This window comes from Elephas maximus, chromosome 5 (genome assembly GCF_024166365.1).
Source record: "Elephas maximus indicus isolate mEleMax1 chromosome 5, mEleMax1 primary haplotype, whole genome shotgun sequence".
Classification (NCBI taxonomy): Eukaryota; Metazoa; Chordata; class Mammalia; order Proboscidea; family Elephantidae; genus Elephas; species Elephas maximus.
In genome coordinates, this window is record NC_064823.1 from 26,735,070 (window position 1) to 26,758,576 (window position 23,507).

General features: G+C 38.6%; 1 protein-coding gene across 12 annotated transcripts in view; it reads left to right on the forward strand.

Moving 5' to 3' along the window:
• Positions 1-23,507, forward strand: part of PRDM5 (PR/SET domain 5) — a 450,522-nt gene that overhangs the window by 223,228 nt on the left and 203,787 nt on the right. For 8 of the 12 annotated variants that reach the window (XR_007517600.1, XM_049885411.1, XM_049885413.1 and 5 more), the window contains one exon: positions 1-86. The exons of 1 other annotated variant lie outside the window; for it this stretch is intronic. Coding sequence is in view for 7 of the 11 variants with exons in the window: in XM_049885411.1 (XP_049741368.1) it covers positions 1-86 (86 nt within the window). In the remaining 4 variants the exon portion in view is untranslated. Of the gene's footprint in view, positions 91-23,507 lie in introns of those variants that run through there. 3 more of the 12 variants (XR_007517603.1, XR_007517604.1, XR_007517602.1) reach the window with 2 other exon arrangements.

Sequence of the window (23,507 nt, forward strand, 5' to 3'; positions counted from 1 at the left end):
GTGAGCGTCCCTATCAATGTCCTTACTGCGAAAAAGGATTCAGTAAAAATGATGGACTGAAGATGCACATTCGCACACACACCAGGGTGAGATTATTATCTTTTCATTAGTACGGATCATAAAAACCACATGTATTTGAAAAATATATTAGGCTTTACATGCAAAAATAAATGTGATTCATTCAAAATTATGTGTTGATATTTATAATGGACACTTGAGGGTTTTTTTTAAAGATAAAATAATGAAAAAAAAAAACTCAAATTGAGTGCACGGTCTTTGAATTGTGAATCAATTTTCAGGAGTTATAAGTGATAAACTGCCAGATAACTAGATCTTAACAGTTAATACTAGAAAATATAAAGATGTTGCTTTGCAGAACGTTCTCCAGTAATAGGAACATCCTTGAATAAAGGTGAATCTATCGGCATTATGCCATTGAGCAATACATATGCACAAGTATATTTTCAAGAAAGACATTACAAATAATTTAAATTACAGAGAGGTGGCAGACAAGTGTAGCTCAGTGCTTAGGACATGCCTAGTCCTGTGTTTGGTTCTTTTGTGAACACACACTTTGTTCCTCTGCTGTCAGTCTTATGTATGGCTTTTCCACTTTTAAGCATCTGCCTCATATGCTGTTTAAAAATGTGAGGAGCTCACCTTCCATCCAAATGCATTTCTTAGCACGCTATTCAGTTTAGGGCACAATTAGGCACTTACTTTATATGAACCTCCCACTTTGAATTTTGCATTATACTAATGACTATTTTTTATTTTACTCTATATATCTTTTTGCTGCATTATCTTTCACACAGCTTTTCAGTTTGGCTTTTTTAAGTGCTTATGGTTTGCCTTTTTAACGCAGATAATGATCATCTTCTATGTTTGTTTGCCAGCTGTGCCCTCCCGCCTCAAGGTATTTTCGTAAGTGCCGCTATGCCAATATTTTTTTTTACATGTTGCTATGAAAAAGTAGCATAGCACGCTTACGAAAATACCTTGTTGGGGGTGGGGTACAGTTGGCAAACAAATGTAAAAGGCACATGTTATTTGCATTAAAACGGCATACATCAATTATATACTTTTTAAAATTTTAGGAGACGTGGCTAATCCCTTTAAGAGCAATTTTTAATTTAGGCCTCTGTTGGATTTTACTTTTTACCTTAGCTGTAAAATAAAAACTTCAGAGAAAACACATACTAATAATAGTATTTTTCCCTTATAATAATATTCTAGTCTTTCACTTCAGCTCTGTGGGACATAAATAAATACTCTTGTCCTTGTAGTGGAGGAGAGCGACAGGTTTTCCACTCATTAAAGCAAACGCATAGCACGTTTCTTGTTCAGGTTTATAACATACTCATATTACACAAATATTAGGAATTGGAGTATATACTCAATATAAAATTACTTCATAAACTGTAAAGGATTAGACAGACATTGCTGTTATTAGTCATGTAACTCAAATTTAGAATATGCAAAATGTTTATCTCATAATGAGCATTACCAAAAAAATTTAAATTAATTTAAATTTAGTTTGGGAAATTGTATGTGTTTAGTTGACAGAGTGTGTCAGTAATATGTCTAAAAGATACCAACATACAGGCACTGGAGCCCTGATTTTTCTTAATGGACGCCAGTAATGTTAACCAAAATCTGGACATGATGGGTGTGTAATGTATTTTTTCATATGATTGCTAAAGATAGATATGATTATAGCACAGAAGAGTCTGTTTAACACAATACAAGGAAAAAAAATACATTTTTGTCTCAAGAAAATGTGATATTTCCAATTCAACTAATTTGACTTTTACTTTGTTTTCATATACAGTTTATTACTGAGAATAATACAGACTATTAAATATAAATGAATCAAAGACTACTAATTATATGCCATGTACTATTCTACTACTCCCTTCATATTTAAGCTTTGCAACCAGCCTGTGAGGCAGTTATTATTATTATGATCCTCTTTTGACAAATGAGAAAACTGAGGCTCAAGCAAGTAGTGGCAGAGCTGAGTTTTGAACCCAGGCAGACTAGATGCAGAGACCATCCCCTTACCTACTATACTTTTCTGCTTTTTATTTAAGTAAATATTTCTTCATTACACTGACTCAATCTTTTTGTATATTTTCATACCAAGTTACAGTTGTTGTGTTGATTCTGCCTCATATTGAACGTATAGGACAGAGTAGAACTGCCCCATAGGATTTCCTAGGCTGTAATCTCTGTCGGAACAGATTGCCAAGTCTTTTCTCCCAAGGAGCCGTTGGTGGGTTTGAATACCAGCCTTTCGGTTAGCAGCCAAGTGCTTAACCACTGCACCACAAGGTTTCCTTTAAATTACAATAATGCCTCCAAATCAAAAGATATCATGTTCTTTTGAATATTTGAACCTTGACTCAAGCAACTTGAAACAACATCCAAAGTACGCAGGTGCAGATGATACCTTGTCGGCACCTCTCCAGCACTAACTGCACAAAAAGAAAACAAAATCCCAGCTTTTGACTGAGGGAACACCAAAGAATGCATAGAAATAGTTGCACCTAGTATTTTAGACAAATTCCATTCAATTAATCTAGTGCTGTCGAAGGAGCAGTGTATAAATAAATGCAAGCATTTTAGGTCTTGTCTCAAACTCTAATTTTTCTTTTTTATATGTTATTTATCGTTTATCACAGGCAGTTTTAGTTTTGAAATCCTGTTTCCTAACCATTAGATAAATTGGATAAATGCAGGTATTCTTTGTATATTAGTCTAGTTTCCAAAAAACTAATTAGGGTTATCAGCTAACGTAATCGAATAAATGTCAAGAACCAAAACAGACTTTTAAGACTGTTAAAATAAAAAAAAAGCTCTAAAGGAACAATGTCTGCATTTCTTATTTTCCCCATATTATTGGGATTTGTAAGACTCAATTCAAAAAAGATGCCACTATATTTGTACTATGATACATTTCAATTTCCGTATTCATATTTACCATTTAGTTACCTCTAATTCTCAGACATTTTTGGCTTATCTCAAAATTTTTTAATTGTGTTTAAAAAATAAACTATACAATTCAGCAAGTTACAGCATTAGGGAATTTTGGTGAGACTACGCAAAATGACACGTTATCTTTGTACCTCCGGATTTGTTGTTAATTTTTTGAAAATTCTTTGTTTTTTTTTTTAAGTATTTCTTCAACCCTTTTCTTTGTCTCCTCCTAGGGGACGCCTATCACATATGTCAGGGGCATTGATGATTCTATGGTAAAATTCTCACCTCCCATGTGGGAGATCAGGTTCAATTCCTTGCAAGTGCCCCTCACGTGCAGCCACCACCTGTCTGCTGGGTGGAGGCGAGCATGTTGTTGTGTTGCTGAGCATGTTTCAGTGGAGCTTACAGACTAAGATGGACTAAGTAGAAAGGCCCGGCTGTCTACTTCCAAAAATCAGCCAATGTAAACCTTATGGATTGCAATGGTCTGATCCACAGCTAATTGTAGGGATGGCACAGGACCAGGCAGTGTTTTTTCTTTTGTGCATGGGGTTGCCATGGGTCAGGGCCAGCTTGAGGGCAGCTAACAACAACATTGCATATGTTAGACTGATATTATAACATATCTCTCGGTTGCTCCGTTCTGATTTAGCTTTGTTTTGTTTTTTAGCCATTGAGTCTTTATGATTTTAATTCTATTGACATATTTCAATTTCACTGATTCTCTCCTTTGTTGTGCCCAGGCTGTTGATAAGACTATGGGATGAGTCCTTCACCTTTAATAGCATGATTTTTATTTCTGCCATTTCCATTTGACTTTTTTTTTAAATATAGTTTCTCATAATTGCTGAAATGGCCCTTTGATTATCCTGAAGTTGCTCAGTTGTCCATACTTTTCACTATTCTTTGATATATTAATCATAATTATGTTAAATTTCCTGTCTGATAGTTCCACCGTCTGGGACATCTTTGAGTTTAGTTCTCTTGACTCGTTCACCTCTTCATAAAGGGTCAGTTTTTCTTGTTTTTAAATATGTCACATAATTTTTATTACATCCTTGTTATTGTGTATAAAAGAATAGTAGACACTGATGTAAATTAGTTATTCTTGAAATAAGAACAACTCTTCTGCCAGAACGTTAATGTGAGGGTTGATTATTGGGCTAGATTTGAGTTTTGTTGTCATTAAGTTACACTCAGGGCGTCATAGGCTTCACATCATTCCAGTAGTGAGCTGTTCTTGGTGTAAAGTTTGGAGGGCTGGAGGGTTCTCTCAGTCATTCTGCTCTACCACTGGGTTTTACCAGACCCTGCTCAGCTGTGCAAGAGAGGGGTCTCTCCCTTTGCTTTTGCCCCTCTACCCGTGGTAGTCTGCTGTTTCTTGTTAGCTCAGTACAAGGCTTGAGTGGGGGAAGACGGCTTTCTTAGTTCTCCTGCTCTAGCATCAGTGTTAGGCAGACACTGTGTTCTTGAGCCTTGGGGTAAGGGCTTTCTTAATATTTCTGTTCATATCCCAGCAGCAGTACCTCTGTCTCTGACTTCTCAGAATTTTGATCTAAACTGTCACTCTAGCCCACACTGGACCTTTAAGAATTCGTTAAAGTTTCACTTGTTTTCTTCCTGCCCACTGTGATGGCTTCTGCATTTTCCTCTTCTGCTCTGACAGACGTGAAACCATTCTCGTGTTCTGTCTCTTTGCCATTCAGTGTACCCAGTACCTTGTGACTTCAGCTGTCTGGTGGGCTCAAAAACATGACAGTAGGTTATCCAGCTTTTTCTCATGGTTTGAGTGAGAGTGGTGTTCTTTTATGTCTTTCTACATCCTAAGATAAGTAATTTATTCTTAACTTTCTAGGGTTTGTTGGGGTACCACTTAACAGCTCTGCTGTCATTTTGTTTGGGATGTGATAAAAGCAGAAATTCTTAAATACTATGTCCAGTTAGTACCCCCATTCAGTCAAGGAAACACCCCTGTTAAGAGGACCCATGTGCTCCCACACTTAGGCATGTCTGTTAGTATTTCTACAAAGGGGCTCTCTTTCCCAGGGAGCAGAGAGGTCAGACACTTTGGTCTCACCTTCGGTTTGCCTTGGGACAAGACTCAGCAAGCTTCCCTTTCAGTGCATTGGCATTATGACCCATTTCTTGTCAGTCTCTGCGTCTATTTTCTCCCCTTTCCATTCATGTGCTTTTTTCTTTGCATGGGTGATGGAGGGAACAGCTTTTGAGGGGCTGGGGGATAGGGAGCAGAATCTCTTTTAGGGAGTTTTTCTTAATATTGACCCTATGGCTTCAAGCCAAGATTTTAAAACAACCTCGAGAGGAAACATGAATTTTCCCAGGACTTTTAGCCTTGGGAATGCTCCAGTTATTCTACCATATGCTTCCCTCCTTTTCCCAGTTGTCTTTTGTCTGGAAAGGTCTTATTGAGCAATCCAAACTGTATCCAAGGTAGAAAAATGTCAATTGCATAACCTTTTATGAACAATGTCTTCAGTTCATTTTCATATCATCTTGGAAATTATGCGTCTTATGTTTTTATTGTCTTAGTCTCATTGAGCCAAAACACTGTGTCGGGGAGCTGGGGTACATGTTCATAAATATCCGTTTTTTAAAAAACTTTTTTTGGTAACCATTTGCCACAGACAGTTTCATGTCTTAATTAATCATTTTTGATTTTCAACATGGAAGGCACCTGAACCAAGTAGATAACTATTTTGGAAACATTGTTCTTTGAACATCACTAAAAAATCCAGTGAACTCGTACGAATTTCAGAGCTCCGTGGTCACAGATCTCTTTCCAGCCTTGTGTGTTGAAATGATTAGATTAGTTCTTACCGATATTAAAATGGAATTGTTCATGATTAAAATTAAGAGCAAGTCTTTTATGTTGTTTTGCATTTTTAAGTTTTCTTTGACGGGACCTTCCTGTCCTGGTCCTCAGGTAGCTCAGATTCTGGTGGGTTTAATAGAACTGCGCACTTTACACTTTCTCTCAGCATCATGCAGTGAGATCCTGGGTCCCTAAGCAGAGGCTGGGGTGTAGGATCTCAGAGTTCTTAGCCATCAGGCATTGCTGGGTCTATCCGCATACTTTGGGTGGTACACTGATATAGCAACTGGAAAGCTATTAAAAAAAAAAATCTGACTAAATCACCAAGCTAATGGAGCATGTGGGTGACAATGTAAACGTGATGTTGAAGGAAAAAGAACTCAGTTAAGTCTGTATGAGCGGGCATGGAGGAGCAGGAAAAAGAGACAAGAGGAATTTCCTTTGCTGTAGGGGCATTGTATAGGATATCTGCAGCCTTGGCTGGACAGAAAGTGTTCTTTAATGGCAAGAGTCAGCTTACAATTCTCATGAACACCTTATGAGGCTTGCAGAAAGAAACTTAGGCGACAGATAGAAATGGAGGTGATTCTGTTGAATTAGGTAGGAGGTAGGTGAGTTGATTCCAGGAACTGCTAGAGAGAGGGTGGTATTTGAGTTAAACTTTGAAGAATATATAAGATTTTTCAAGATAGACAAGGAATGGAGAAGACAGACATGACTGCATGAACAAACCCAGAGAAGTACCTACAGATGCAGTTAGCATAACCGGTCTACTGTCTCTGAACCTGAGGATGCATGTTGAATGTGAGTGCAGTTGAGACAGCCTGGGACTGAGAAGTTGGTACCAATCCTGAAAACATGTTTTGTTTTTTGTTTTGAGTAGGGAAGTGACATGATTAGCTTTATCTCCTAGAAAGGTTGCTCTGAAGTAATCCTTGAGGATGAATTGAAGGAGGCAATCAATACTGGGGGCATGGAGACCCATTTAGGAGGTGTGATGGGGCCAGGAGAACTAGGATGAGAACCCAGGTGGCATTGGGATTTGAGAGGAGGGAGCATACGAGAGACCCTTCTGTGGTAGAACTGATAAGACTTGGACGTCTACTTTATGTAGGTGGTGAAGAATAGGGAGGAGTCGCAAAGGAATATGGGATGCCTAGAAGGGGCACTTCGGGGTATGGTGATGTTCCAGGTAGAGACTGGAAGAGTAGAACTAGTAGATTTAGAGAGAGGAAGTGAGGGAGAGGAAGGAGGAGGTACTGGGTTCACTCTTGTGAAGGTTAAGTACTTATGGAACATGGTAAACTATCTCTGCGTTTTATATCTAGATAAGGAAGGCAAAGAAGTTTAGAACAAATTTAGTACATTTTTAAAAGTTTATTATGACCTTGGAAAATTTTTTAAATTTCTCTTTTTTTCTAACTTCATCAGCTTTTGCGCTTTGGGGCCAAGAGGACATGGCTCATTGCCACTCTTTGAAAACAACTTTAATTAGGTTTTGGAGTTAGTAAATTTGTATTGTTTTAGAGCCCACATACTTGGGAAAATTTTCATGCTATGCAAATGAATAGTTTTTAAGATAAATGGTTTTAAAATATTGTTGCATTCTGTTTGGCTCAGAAAATAAACCTACGTGAAATTGAGCTTTCCTATTCTATCACAGTAATCTGCTTTTCCTTTGTAAAAGTGAAAATCAGACCATTTGAAAAATAGCTTCCTTTTCAAGAACTGACAGCATCATATTTCCCTTTTTCCTTTTTTCTCCTTTTTGAAAAAAGTTTTTGATAGTCCTCATCCCACTTGGCAAATCTCCATGTATCCTTATTCCTTGTCTAACTGTGCTCATAAGCTAGTCAGCTCTCTTAAAATCACCAGCAAAGAAAGTTTTAAGTTCCCTGGTTAGGAATACATTTTTGGCATGCCAAATGATGCTCCTAAAATCAAGGATTTCTGATCCAGGCATTCTAGAATGTGATGATTTGCTCCCTGATTTTTATAGGATTTGAGAGTAAGAGGTGACAATTTAAAATGGATTTAATCCTCTTGTCAGATTTATTGGGTAGGTAAATTAACCCATACAAAATACACAAAAGTCTTTTGTACAGCTAGATTCTGTTTCCCTAACTACATTGAGAGTTACAGGAATATAGTGCATAGATGTGAGGGCTTGAACTGGACCCAGGCACCACATGTGATTTTTCTGCCGAGTTTTTAAAATGGTATTTAAGTTCTGTTTCAATATGCTTGTGCCAAACTTGACTTTTAAAAAGTGAATCTTACCCATCTAAAGCATAAGATGCATTAGTTGGAATAATGATGTGGTAGATAATCTCCAAGACGATAGCCATCAATTTCTTCCTTCTCTATGTACACATAAGGAGCCCTGGTGGCACAGTGGTTAAAGCACTTGGCTGCTAACCAAAAGGTTGGCAGTTCGAACCTACCAGCCACTCTGGGAGAAGATGTGGCAGTCTGCTTCTGTAAAGATTTACAGCCTTGGAAACCCTATGAGGCAGTTCTGCTCTATCCTATAGAGTCACTATGAGTCAGAATCTACTTGATGGCAGTGAGTTTGGTTTTTATGTGCACATACTGCTTTTTTATATCAACAGGTAGAATCTAATTCTCCCCTAGAAAATGAACTGGCTGTAATGACTTACTTGACTAGTAGAATGCAGCAGAAGTGATATTCTAGAACTTCTGAGACTAGGTTATAATTAGCATTGCAGTTTTCACCTGTGTCTCTCTGAATCCAGCCAGCCGCCATGTTGCAAGGACCGCAAACCACATGAAGAGACCACAGATAGGCAGTCCAGTTAGCAGCCAACATGAACTGCCAGCAGTGTGAAGGAGCCATTTTGGACATCTAGCTTAGTTGAGTCTTCAGATGAATTCAGCTGAAGCCAATATCTGACTGCAACTGCAAGAGAGACCCCCAAGTGAGAACTATTGCTGAGCCCAGTCAATCCACAAAACCACGAGAAATAATAAGTTATTATTTTAGGCCACTGCATTTGGGTGGGGGGCCGGTGCTTAATCTGTCCTGGAAAAGTACAGCCAGGATGCTCATTAGAAGCAAGGATAGTGAGACTTTGTCTCACACACTTTGGACATTTGTTATCAGGAGGGACCAGTCCCTGGTAAAGTACATCATGCTTGGTAAAGTAAAGGGTCAGCAAAAAAGAGGAAGACCCTCAATGAGATGGACTGACACAGTGACTGCAACAGTGGGCTCAAGCATAACAATGATTGTTAGGATGGCACAGGAATGGGGAGTGTTTCATTCTGTTGTACATAGGGTGGCTATGAGTCAGAACTGACTTGGTGGCACCTAACAACAATTTTTTTTTGTTGTTTTAACAAGAATTATGCAGCAATAGATAACCAGAACAAGTACTAAATATCACATGATGCTGAATGAATAAATACAATTTTAATTGCATAATATGCTTCTGTATTTTAAATTGGATGACATTTCTGGCAGGTGTTAAAATGAGAACTTAAAAAACATAACTGTACAGACGTGAGCTGTTGAATCATGGTATCACTATTCAGCAATGGGAGCTGTATTTTATTACTGGAAAAATGTAATTCTTAAAATTCAGTTTTTTAAAAAGATAATACTAACCATTGTTTAGAAAACATATTGTTTTGAGAAATATTTACGAGAGACTAGGAACATGTCAACTTTAAGGCTCTTGTGATATTTACATACTTTTTATTCCACAGATCTGAAGTCTAACGGCAGATTTGCTTATGTATCACTAAAATTTGTATAAATGAGCTATATACTTGTTGTTGTTATTATTATTATTATTGTTGTTACCTAACAAAACCCAAACCCATTGCCGTCGAGTCATTCTGACTCATAGTGACCATTTACGACAGAGTAGAACTGCCCAGTAGGGTTTCTAAGGAGCAGCTGGTGGATTCAAACTGCCGGCCTTTTGGTTAGCAGCTTAATGCTTAACTGCTGTGCCACCAGGGCTCGGACATTTTTTTTTTTTATTCAGTAGTAGGTTTTATAATCACTGTGACATTGGAATGACTGAAATGAATAGGCTCATCACCTTGGTAATATTTTCTTTTCATTATTTTTTAGGTAGTTAAATAAGTACCAAAAAAAAAAAAAGAAAACCAAACCTGTTGTTGTAGAATCAATTCCAACTCATAGTAACCCTAGAGGATAGAGCAGAACTGCCCTATAGGGTTTCCAAGGAGTGGCTAGTGGATTCGAACTGCTGACCTTTTGGTTAGCAGCCGAGCTCTTAACCACTGTACCACGAGGGCTCCGTAAATAATCACTGAGGAATCTAATACTGGGTTATCTAGCAGTACTCAAATTAGGGATGATATCTGTATTGAAACAGTGTGTGTGTAATCCTTGCCTTTTGGGGCTGGTGGTCCAGAACTCAGTTGTGAATGGTGTCTGCTCAAACATGATGACCATGACTAGAAGTTTGGCTGGACCCTCCGTGTTTAATAATTCCTCACTGAAGCCATTTCAAATACACAAACCTCTGTTTTTTAATTTAACAAGTGGATGGTTATTATTTATTAATATGTTTCTCCTTTATTAGGCCTTGGGTACCACATAGACAGGAATTATATTTTAAACCTCCTTTTCCTCAGCATCCAGTCGATCCTCATTATTTGCAGATTCTGTATTTGTAAATTCTCCTACTCATTAAAATTTATTTGTAACACCAAAATCAATACTGTCAGCGCTTTCATGGTCATTCTTGGACAGTTAAGTCACCCAGTACACACATTCCTACCTGAATTGGACAAGGCTATGCTCTACCTTCTTGTTTCAGCTCTCATACTGTACATGTCCTTTCTGTGGTCTATTTTGTGCTATGTTTTTAGCATTGTTATGCTTTTTTTGATGATTTCTCACCCGCACACCCCAAGCATAGTGCTGAAGCGCAGTCTAGTGTTCTTAAGTGCAAGGAGGTAGTAATGTGTCTTATGGAGAAAATGTGTGTGATGGATAGGCTTCGTTCAGGCACGAGTTATGGTGCTGTCGGCCATGAGTTCAATGTTAATGAATCAAAAATGTATATTAAATAAGGTATCTTTCAACAGAAACTCGTATAAAACAAGTTTATTTATTGATCCCACGATGAAAATATAGAGGCTTGCAGGAATCTAACCTTGTATTTACCCTAGGAACAGTGGTTCAGTAGTTAGGAATTCAGAGTTTACAGTGACTTTGTAGAACACAACTACCTTGACTAAAGAGAATCAACGGTAATTTTATATGGATGGATCATATGGATGCAGTATAGAAAGAATGTAAAAAAAACAGGCTTCCAGGGTGAACAGAGAACAGATAATGAAGGCCTTTTCAATGCTTGATTGAAATGTTTGGAATTTACCATCTGGGTGGTTGAGAAGCCCTTCAAGGTCAGTGGTCTCATGATCCTGCCACTCAGTGAGAAACAGTGGAGCCTTTTCCAGTGGTCTTCTGTCTTTCTCCCACTGCTTTAGAATACGGAGTAAAACCTCTGTGCTTAAAATCAAAAGGCTGTGCCTCCCGTCCACACTCTAGATCTGACAGGAGAACTCAGTAACTTTTTCCTGCCCTTATAGGGTACAGTAGCACAAAGGCTAATGCATATTTTTCCCCCATTTGTCACGTACTGTTATCCCAGCTGGGGTCAACATATTTTAACTGAGGCATTGGTGAAGTTTGTAAGCTCATCATTTGGTCTTACGATCAATCTGATGTTTAGACAGAATTTCATCTGAAAGGATTATTTATGGAATATTTGGCTAACTGATAAATATTCCTGTTATTCTGAACAATAGGAATAAAATCACATCACTGGGTTGAACATTGCACATACTTATTGATTATACATAATGTTTTGAAAATCATAATCAAAAAAACTTTACCTTAGAGAACTCTGTGACACTTTCTATTTAACTTTGCTTAACATCGACATTGGAAACCTGGTGGCGTAGTGGTTAAGTGGTACAGCTGCTAACCAAGAGGTTGGCAGTTTGAATCTGCCGGGAGCTACTTGGAAACTCTGTGGGGGCAGTTCTACTCCGTCCTGTAGGGTCGCTATGAATTGGAATTGACTCGACAACAGTGGTTTTGGTTTTTTGGGTAACATTGACATAGGAGACCCTGGTGGCATAGTCGTTAAGAGCTACATCTGCCAACTAAAAGGTCGGCAGTTCAAATCCACCAGGTGCTCCTTGGAAACTCTATGAGGCAGTTCTACTCTGTCCTGTAGGGTTGCTATGAGTCGGAATTGACTCGACAGCAATGGGTTAACATTGACTTCAAACTATTGCTGCATATATAGAGAACTCTTAGTTAAAAATCTTCCTTTGGTTAATCTGGTACATATCTAATTTTAACTCTGAGATTTAGAGAAGCATGCATGTAGTCCCATTAGCCAGCTAAATTTTTTGAGTCAGCCACTACTTTATGTCCTGCACATACAAGGAACAGATAAGAAAATGCTGTAGTCCTTACAGAGTTGGAGGAGGAGAAAACCAGATACAGTATAACAAGCACTATGATAGAAGTATCTCAGGGTTGGGATAGAAAGAGCACTTACCTCAGTATTGATGGAGGAGGAGGCCGGCAAGAAAAGGTGTCAGGAAAAACAGAGAGGAGAGTTATTTCCACAAGAGTGGAAAACTCACTTCAAAAGTTTACAGGGATTGAAAAGAAAATGGCTGAACACAGAACTGTGGAACTCAGGAGGCTGAAGAAAATCCTCCAAAAAAAAACCAAGATGGAGCAGACAAAGAGGTTGAAAGAAAACCAGAAGAAAGAGATGGCACCAAAGCCCAGGGAAAGGGGAATTTTTTTGGGGGGGGTGGGGGTGTGAGGAGGAGGAATCATATACTGTCCCTTCTTCTTGAAGTTTCATGGTGCATGTGAACATATATTACAAGTTCTGATATGTCCTGAGTAGAGACTTTTTTAAAAAAATAAATTTATTTATTTGTTGTGCTTTAAGTGAAAGTTTACAAATCAAGTCAGTCTCTCATACAAAAAGTTTCACATATCTTGCTATGTAACCCTAGCTGCTCTCCCCCTAATGAGACAGCACATTCCTCCTCTCCTTCCTGTATTCCCTGTGTGCATTCAACCAGCTTCTGTCCCCCTCTTTCATCATATCTCACCTCCAGACAGGAGTTGCCCACATAGTCTCATGTGTCTACTTGAGCCAGGAAGCTCACTCCTCACCAGTATCATTATCTATCTTTTAGTCCAGTCCAATCCCTGTCTGAAGAGTTGACTTTGAGAATGGTTCCCTTCTTGGGCTAACAAAGAGTCTGGGGACCGTGACCTTCAGCGTCCCCAGGGTCCCTCTAGTCTAAGCCAGACCATTAAGCCTGGTCTTCTTCTGAGAATTCGACACCTGCTTCCATCTCCTGCTGCTTCAGGGATTTTCTGTTGTGTTCCCTGTCAGGGCAGTCATTGATGGTAGCCAGGCATCTTCTAGTTCTTCTGGTCTCAGGCTGATGTAGTCTCTGGTTTATGTGGCCCTTTCTGCCTCTTGGGCTCATCATTACCATAAGTCTTTGGTGTTCTTCATTCTCTTTTGGTCCAGGTCGGTTGAGACAAATTGATGCATCTTAGATGGCTGCTTGCTACCATTTAGGACCCCAGATGCCTCTCACCAAAGTGGGATGCAGAACGTTTTCTTAATACATTTTGTTACGCCAGTTGACCTAGATGTCCTCTGAAACCATGGTCCCCAAACGCCCAAAGGCTGCTCTGGTCTTTGAAGCATTCGGTTGTATTCAGGAAACTTATTTGCTTTTGGTTTAGTCCAGTTGTGCTGACCTCTCCTGTATTGTGTGTTGTCTTTCCCTGTATCTGAAATAGTTCTTGTCTACTATCTAATTAGCGAATACCCTCTCCCTTCCTCCCCACCCTTGGTAACCATCAAATAATATTTTCTTCTGTGTTTAAACTTCTTCTACAGTTCTTGCAACAGTGGTCTCATGTAATATTTGTCTTTTTGCAACTAATTTCACTCAGCATAATGCCTTCCAGATTCTTCCATGTTACAGGATGTCTCACAGATTCATCGTTGTTCTTAATTGTTGCATAGTATTCCATTGTGTGAATATACCATAATTTATTTATCCATTCATCTGTTGATGCGCGCCTTGGTTGCTTCCATCTTTTTGCTATTGTGTTTTTTGGATTAATGCCAGCCTTGTTGGAGTAAGAGGGTATCTTATTGTAGTTTGATTTGCATTTCTCTAATGGCTAATGATTGTGAGCATTTCCTCATGTATCTGTTAGCTACCTGAATATCTTCTTTGGTGAAGTGTCTGTTTATATCCTTTGCCCATTTTTTAATTGGGTTCTTTGTCTTTTTGTAGTTGAGTTTTTGCAGTATCATGTAGATTTTAGAGATCAGACAGACACTGATTGGAAATGTCATAGCTGAAAACTTTTTCCCAGTCTGTAGGTAATTCTTTCGGTGAAGTCTTTGGATGAGCATAGGTGTTTGATTTTGAGACATTTCTTATAGTATTTAACCTAGCATTCTCTAAGATTACTCAGGCATAGTGAGTCCATGTGTGTGTTCTACTAACATCTCATTGGGGTTAGTGTTCTACAAAACACAGTTTAAGAAATGCTGGTCTAATTCATCCTGTCCTGCTGACAGAATAATACTTGTAAAGGTCAAATTTTACACTTGTCTCAGTTGCTAAGGAACATAAAACAAAACAAAATGAAACCCATAGTGGCTCCTCATTGTCTGCAGAATGAGGTCCAGGCTTAGCTTGAACTGCTTGTTCCATCTTGCCATCTTAACCATACTGCCTCTATACCCCCGTTCTGCCCCCTCTGCCCTCTAGCACACAGACACACTCTGGACCACACGGCCTTCTCCCAGGACTCACATTGTTCCCCCGTCTGGTTCAGTACCCTTTGAGGTACAAATAAAAATCCTTGTTTTCTGGCCTCTCTCTTTGCAGTCTTCTCTCCCTTCCAGTTCTCCCTTAAAGCCTCTAACCAGATATTGCTTCCTATATGCAGCCATCCCTGCCACCTCACCTGCGGACATATTTTGCTGATAAATTAATTACACTGTACTCTAAAATAATTTTATACTAGCCCAATGTCGTAGATTGAATTGTGTCCCTCAAAAAGATATATTGAAGTCCTAACCCCTATACTTGTGAATGTGACTGTGTTTGGAAATAGAGTCTTCGAAGATGTTATTAGTTAGGTTAATATGAGATCATATTGGAGTAGGGTAGGTCCTAATCCTAAATGACTGGTGTCCTTATAAAAGAGGACAAGTGACACAGAGACAGATGATGGCCATGTGCAACCAAGGAATATCAAGGATCACCAGCCATCAGTAGAAGCTAGGAGAAAGGCATGGAACAGATTCTCCCTCAGAATCCTTGGAGAGAATCAACATGGCCAACTTCCTGATTTCTAGCCCCCAGAACAGTAGACAGTAAATTTCTATCGTATAAGCAGCCCTAGAAAACCAATACACCCAGTTTTTTGTTTTCTCTCACTTTTTTCCCTTTTCTTTCTTTTTTCTGTTACGTCTTAGTTCTTTTATCTGTTGTCATTCAGCAAATATGATTATGTACCTCATAATTTATTCTGTTTGCTCATCCTTCTTTCTGAATAGTCCTCATTCATGTCCAAAGGACAAAGTTTCTAAAACCTAGTCTTAGGAACCAGGCATCCTCTGCCTACCCAGGAGGGGAGACAACACTGACTTTGGTAAATTAGAAATTCTTACAGAGAAGAGAACTATGTCTGATGGGAACATGAGAACACAGAAAACAAAGTAGTCAACTTTGTCTGAGGTAGACCACCAGGTGGGGTTCACGGAGGAAGTGAAATTTGAATTGTATCAGAAAGAAGCCTGACGAATTTTCTAGAAGTAAGAGCACCCAAACCAAAAACCAAACCCACTGCTCTCAAGTCGATTCTGACTCATAACAACCCTATAGGAGAGAGTAGAACTGCCTATAGAGTTTCCAAGGAGCACCTGGCAGATTCAAACTGCTGACCTCTTGGTTAGCAGCTGTAGCACTTAACCACTATGCCAACAGGGTTTCCAGTAGGAGCACAGATGAGGGTAAACCAAAAAAAAAAAAAAAAAAGAAAGAAAGCCATAGTCTGTGAGTTGATTCTGTCTCATAGTGACCCTTTAGGACAGAATAGAACTGCCCCATAAGGTTTCCAAGACACTAAATCTTTACAAAAGCAAACTGCTATATCTTTCTCCTGCAGAGCAGTTGGTGGGTTTGAACCACTGATGTTTTGGTTAGCAGCCAAGCGCTTAACCATTATGCACCAGGGCTCCTTACAGATGAAGGTAGTAGGGCTTGCCTTTTAAACAGAGTGCTTTGTGCAAAGATGCAAAGTTGTGCTTTGTAGGTTGGTGAGAAACCCAGTGTGGTAGAGCCCACAGTGTGTGGTGGGAAGTATTGGAACATAAGGTGTGGGGCCAGGTGAATTCAGCCAGACTGTGGGGAGCTTTTTGTGCTGAGACAGAAAGATAGGATTGCTTCTGTAGGTAGCAATAAGTCGACATAGGCTTTTATTTGTTTCCCAGGGAGGGAATGAAATAATAAGATAAGCAATAATCCTGGGTGCTCCCTGCTTATTAGAAACAAAAACTGAAATAAAGACAAATGTTCACTCCAAGCAACTCTATCCCCTGAACTAACAATTTCTTTTACACTATATAAACCACCTTGCAGTTTGAGACTAATAAAATTACAGCCCAATCGACAAGGCTGTAGTTATTGCTGTTACTACTGTGAGTACAAAATATAGAACACAGTATTTCTAAAATTTGTTTTTAGTTGGTGACCTACTTTGAGTGCAGCCCAGAATCATAAAATATGATTAGAAAGAATGTAAAAGGCCACTTGGTCCACCAGCTTCATTTAAAAATGAGAGAATTACTAAATGCACCAATAAAGAGACAGAGAGTCACAGACTGGATAAAGAAACACGATCCATCTATATGCTGCCTACAAGAGACACACCTTAGACTTAGAGACACAAACAAACTAAAACTCAAAGGATGGAAAAAAGTATATCAAGCAAACAATAAGCAAAAAAGAAGAGGAGTAGCAATATTAATTTCTGACAAAATAGACTTTAGACTTAAATCCACCACAAAGGATAAAGAAGGACACTATATAATGATAAAAGGGACAATTGATCAGGAAGACATAACCATATTAAATATTTATGCACCCAATGACAGGGCTGCAAGATATATAAATCAAATTTTAACAGAACTGAAAAGTGAGATAGATACCTCCACAATTGTAGTAGGAGACTTCAACACACCACTTTCGGAGAAGGACAGGACATCCAGTAAGAAGCTCAACAGAGACACGGAAGATCTAATTACAACAATCAACCAACTTGACCTCATTGACTTATACAGAACTCTCCACCCAACTGCTGCAAAATATACTTTTTTTTCTAGCGCACATGGAACATTCTCTAGAATAGACCACATATTAGGTCATAAAACAAACCTTTGCAGAGTCCAAAACATCGAAATATTACAAAGCATCTTCTCAGACCACAAGGCAATAAAACTAGAGATCAATAACAGAAAAACGAGGGAAAAGAAATCAAATACTTGGAAAATGAACAATACCCTCCTGAAAAAAGACTGGGTTATAGAAGACATCAAGGAGGGAATAAGGAAATTCATAGAAAGCAACGAGAATGAAAATACTTCCTATCAAAACCTCTGGGACACAGCAAAAGCAGTGCTCAGAGGTCCAATTATATCAATAAATGCACACATACAAAAAGAAGAAAGAGCCAAAATCAGAGAACTGTCCCTACAACTTGAACAAATAGAAAGTGAGCAACAAAAGAATCCATCAGGCACCAGAAGAAAACAAATAATAAAAATTAGAGCTGAACTAAATGAATTAGAGAACAGAAAAACAATCGAAAGAATTAACAAAGCCAAAAGCTGGTTCTTTGAAAAAATTAACAAAATTGATAAACCATTGGCTAGACTGACTAAAGAAATACAGGAAAGGAAACAAATAACCCGAATAAGAAATGAGAAGGACCACATTACAACAGAACCAAATGAAATTAAAAGAATCATTTCAGATTATTATGAAAAATTGTACTCTAACAAATTTGAAAACCTAGAAGAAATGGATGAATTCCTGGAAAAACACTACCTACCTAAACTAACACATTCAGAAGTAGAACAACTAAATAGACCCATAACAAAAAAAGAGATTGAAACGGTAATCAAAAAACTCCCAACAAAAAAAAGTCCTGGCCCGGACGGCTTCACTGCAGAGTTCTACCAAATTTTCAGAGAAGAGTTAACACCACTACTACTAAAGGTATTCCAAAGCATAGAAAATGACGGAATACTACCCAACTCATTCTATGAAGCCACCATCTCCCTGATACCAAAACCAGGTAAAGACATTACAAAAAAAGAAAATTATAGACCTATATCCCTCATGAACATTGATGCAAAAATCCTCAACAAAATTCTAGCCAATAGAATCCAATGACACATCAAAAAAATAATTCACCCTGATCAAGTGGGATTTATACCAGGTATGCAAGGCTGGTTTAATATCAGAAAAACCATTAATGTAATCCATCACATAAATAAAACAAAAGACAAAAACCACATGATCTTATCAATTGATGCAGAAAAGGCATTTGACAAAGTCCAACACCCATTCATGATAAAAACTCTTACCAAAATAGGAATTGAAGGAAAATTCCTCAACATAATAAAGGGCATCTATGCAAAGCCAACAGCCAATATCACTCTAAATGGAGAGAACCTGAAAGCATTTCCCTTGAGAACGGGAACCAGACAAGGATGCCCTTTATCACCGCTCTTATTCAACATCGTGTTGGAAGTCTTAGCCAGGGCAATCAGGCTAGACAAAGAAATAAAAGGTATCCGGATTGGCAAGGAAGAAGTAAAGTTATCACTATTTGCAGATGACATGATTATATACACAGAAAACCCTAAGGAATCCTCCAGAAAACTACTGAAACTAATAGAAGAGTTTGGCAGAGTCTCAGGTTATAAAATAAACATACAAAAATCACTTGGATTCCTCTACATCAACAAAAAGAACACCGAAGAGGAAATAACCAAATCAATACCATTCACAGTAGCCCCCAAGAAGATAAGATACTTAGGAATAAATCTTACCAAGGATGTAAAAGACCTATACAAAGAAAACTACAAAGCTCTACTACAAGAAATTCAAAAGGACATACTTAAGTGGAAAAACATACCCTGCTCATGGATAGGAAGACTTAACATAGTAAAAATGTCTATTCTACCAAAAGCCATCTATACATTTAACGCACTTCCGATCCAAATTCCAATGTCATATTTTAAGGGGATAGAGAAACAAATCACCAATTTCATATGGAAGGGAAAGAAGCCCCGGATAAGCAAAGCACTACTGAAAAAGAAGAAGAAAGTGGGAGGCCTCACCTTACCTGACTTCAGAACCTATTATACAGCCACAGTAGTCAAAACAGCCTGGTATTGGTACAACAACAGACACATAGACCAATGGAACAGAATTGAGAACCCAGACATAGATCCATCCACGTATGAGCAGCTGATATTTGACAAAGGACCAGTGTCAATTAACTGGGGAAAAGATAGCCTTTTTAACAAATGGTGCTGGCATAACTGGATATCCATTAGCAAAAGAATGAAACAGGACCCATACCTCACACCATGCACAAAAACTAACTCCAAATGGATCAAAGACCTAAACATAAAGACTAAAACGATAAAGATCATGGAAGAAAAAATTGGGACAACCCTAGGAGCCCTAATACAAGGTATAAACAGAATACAAAACATTACCAAAAATGATGAAGAGAAACCCGATAACTGGGAGCTCCTAAAAATCAAACACCTATGCTCATCTAAAGACTTCACCAAAAGAGTAAAAAGACCACCTACAGATTGGGAAAGAATTTTCAGCTATGACATCTCCGACCAGCGCCTGATCTCTAAAATCAACATGATTCTGTCAAAACTCAACCACAAAAAGACAAACAACCCAATCAAGAAGTGGGCAAAGGATATGAACACACATTTCTCTAAAGAAGATATTCAGGCAGCCAACAGATACATGAGAAAATGCTCTCGATCATTAGCCATTAGAGAAATGCAAATTAAAACTACGATGAGATTCCATCTCACACCAGCAAGGCTGGCATTAATCCAAAAAACACAAAATAATAAATGTTGGAGAGGCTGCGGAGAGATTGGAACTCTCATACACTGCTGGTGGGAATGTAAAATGGTACAACCACTTTGGAAATCTATCTGGCGTTATCTTAAACAGTTAGAAATAGAACTACCATACAACCCAGAAATCCCACTCCTCGGAATATACCCTAGAGATACAAGAGCCTTCATACAAACAGATATATGCACACCCATGTTTATTGCAGCTCTGTTTACAATAGCAAAAAGTTGGAAGCAACCAAGGTGTCCATCAACGGATGAATGGGTAAATAAATTGTGGTATATTCACACAATGGAATACTACGCATCGATAAAGAACAGTGACGAATCTCTGAAACATTTCATAACATGGAGGAACCTGGAAGGCATTATGCTGAGCGAAATGAGTCAGAGGCAAAAGGACAAATATTGTATAAGACCACTATTATAAGATCTTGAGAAATAGTAAACCTGAGAAGAACACATACTTTTGTGGTTACGACGGGGGGAGGGAGGGAGGGTGGGAGAGGGTTTTTTATTGATTAATCAGTAGATAAGAACTGCTTTAGGTGAAGGGAAAGACAACACTCAATACATGGAAGGTCAGCTCAATTGGACTGGACCAAAAGCAAAGAAGTTTCCGGGATAAAATGAATGCTTCAAAGCTCAGCGGAGCAAGCGCGGGGGTCTGGGGAACATGGTTTGCGGGGACTTCTAAGTCAACTGGCAAAATAATTCTACTATGAAATCATTCTGCATCCCACTTTGAAATGTGGCGTCTGGGGTCTTAAATGCTAACAAGCAGCCATCTAAGATGCAGCAATTGGTCTCAACCCACCTGGAGCAAAGGAAAATGAAGAACACCAAGCCCACATGACAACTAAGAGCCCAAGAGACAGAAAGGGCCACATGAACCAGAGACCTACATCATCCTGAGACCAGAAGAACTAGTTGGTGCCCGGCCACAATCGATGACTGCCCTGACAGGGAGCTCAGCAGAGGACCCCTGAGGGAGCAGGAGAGCAGTGGGATGCAGACCCCAAATTCTCATAAGAAGACCAAACTTAATGGTCTGACTGAGACTGGAGGAATCCCGGCGGTCATGCTCTCCAGACCTTCTGTTGACACAGGACAGGAACCATCCCTGAAGAAAACTCATCAGACATGAAAGGGACTGGTCAGCGGGTGGGAGAGAGACGCTGATGAAGAGTGAGCTAATTATATCAGGTGTACACTTGAGATTGTGTTGGCAACTCTTGTCTGGAGGGGGGATGGGAGGATAGAGAGAGAGGGAAGCCGGCAAAATTGTCAAGAAAGGAGAGACTGAAAGGGCTGACTCAAGACGGGGAGAGTAAGTGGGAGTAGGGAGTGAGATGTATGTAAACTTATATGTGACAGACTGATTGGATTTGTAAACGTTCACTTGAAGCTTAATAAAAGTTATTATAAAAAAAAAAAAAAATGAGAGAATTTAAATCAAAAGATGTTAAAGACTTGGAATAGCTAGTCGTCAACAACTCCAGGGCCTGTTTCTCTGTGCAAGTCCTCCTTCTTTGACATTATTCACTATTCTGCTCCAAGTCCATTTGCTCAAAATTAACCAAACCAAAAAAACCCGTTGCCATTGAGTCAAGGCCCTATAGGACAGTAGAAGTGCCGCATAGGGTTTCCGAGGAGCAGCTAGTGGATTTGAACTAACAACCTTTTTGTTAGCAGCCATTGCTCTTAACCACTGGGAAAATGAATAATAGCTATGGTCAATGAGTAGGTATTTTTATACCATTTTCCAATTGTATTAGTATTTTGTGTTTTGCTAGTACTTCATATAAAAATTATTTTAATCTGATTATGAAGTGACCTGATATATTGTTTTGCATTTTAGTACCTCCAGGGACCAAAGTTATTTTCAAGGAATATATCTAATTTCAAAAAATAAGCTTCTGGGGAAAAAAAAATTCACCTAGAAGTCAGTGATTTATATTTTTCATTATTGAAATTTATCTGTCTTTTCTGTAAAGCCGAAAATCTTGTAAATAGATCTTTATTAATGTAGGAAGGATAAAGTTTCTAAAAATATGTGAAAGAAATCATGTAATTATTTAATATTAGTTATAAGTGAATATGTTTTAGGAAAAATAATTAAATATTTATTGACCATTATATACTATGCACCGGCTTAAAAAAGGTACTTAGAAATTTTTTCTCTAATTTAACCAAGAAACCTTCCCAATAATCACATGAGATATATATTGTTGTTGTTGTTAGGTGCTTTCAAATGGCATCTGACTCACAGTGACCCTATGTACGACAGAAGGGAATGCTGCCTAGTCCTGCGCCATCCTCAAAATCATTGCTATGCTTGAGCCCATCATTGCAGCCACTGTGTCAGTCCATCTCAATGAAGGTCTTTCTCTCTCTCATTGACCCTCTACATTACCAGGCGTGATGTCCTTCTACAGGGACTGGTCCTTCCTGATACCATGTCCAGAGTACTTCTAAAGAGCATCCTGGCTGTACTTCTTCCAAGACAAATTTGTTCATTCTTCTGGCAGTCCGTGGTATATTCAATATTCTTTGCCACTGCCATAATTCAAATATGTCAGTTCTTCTTTGGTCTTCCCTGTTCATTATCCAGCTTTGGTATGCATATAAGACCACTGAAAATACCATGGTTTGGGTCAGGCACACATTAGTCTTCAGAGTGACATCTTTGCTTTTGAACATTTTAAAGAGGTCTTCTGCATCAGATTGGACCAATGTAATACAACATGTCATTTGATTTCTTTACTGCTGCTTCCATGAGTGTTGATTGTGGATCCAAGTAAAACAAAATTCTTTACAACTGCAACATTTTCTCCATTTTTCATGATGTTGCTTGTCGATCAAATTGTAAGGATTTTTGTTTTCTTTATATTGAAGCGTAATCCATACTGACGGCTGTAGTCTTTGATTGTCCTCAGGAAGTGCTTCAAGTCCTCTTGCTTTCAACAAGCAATATTGTCTCATCTGCATATTGCAGGTTATTAATGAGTCTTCCTTCTCTCCTGATGCCACATTCTTCTTCATATAGTCCAGCTTCTCAGCTAATTTGCTTGGCATACAGATTGAATAAGTATGGTGAAAGGATACATTCCTGATGCACACCTTTCCTGATTTTAAGCCACAAGTATCCCCTTGTTCTATTCAAATGGTTGCGTCTTGGTCTATATACAGATTCCATATGAGCACAATCAAGTGTCCTGGAGTACCCGTTTTTCCAAATGTTATCCATAATTTGTTATGATTCACACTGCCAAATGCCTTTGCATAGTTAATAAAACACAGGTAAACATTTTTCTGGTATTCTTTGCTTTCAGCCGAGATCTGTCATTATTCCATATCCTCTTCTGAATCCAGCTTGTATTTCTGGCAGTTCCCTGTCAGTGTACTGCTACGACTGGTTT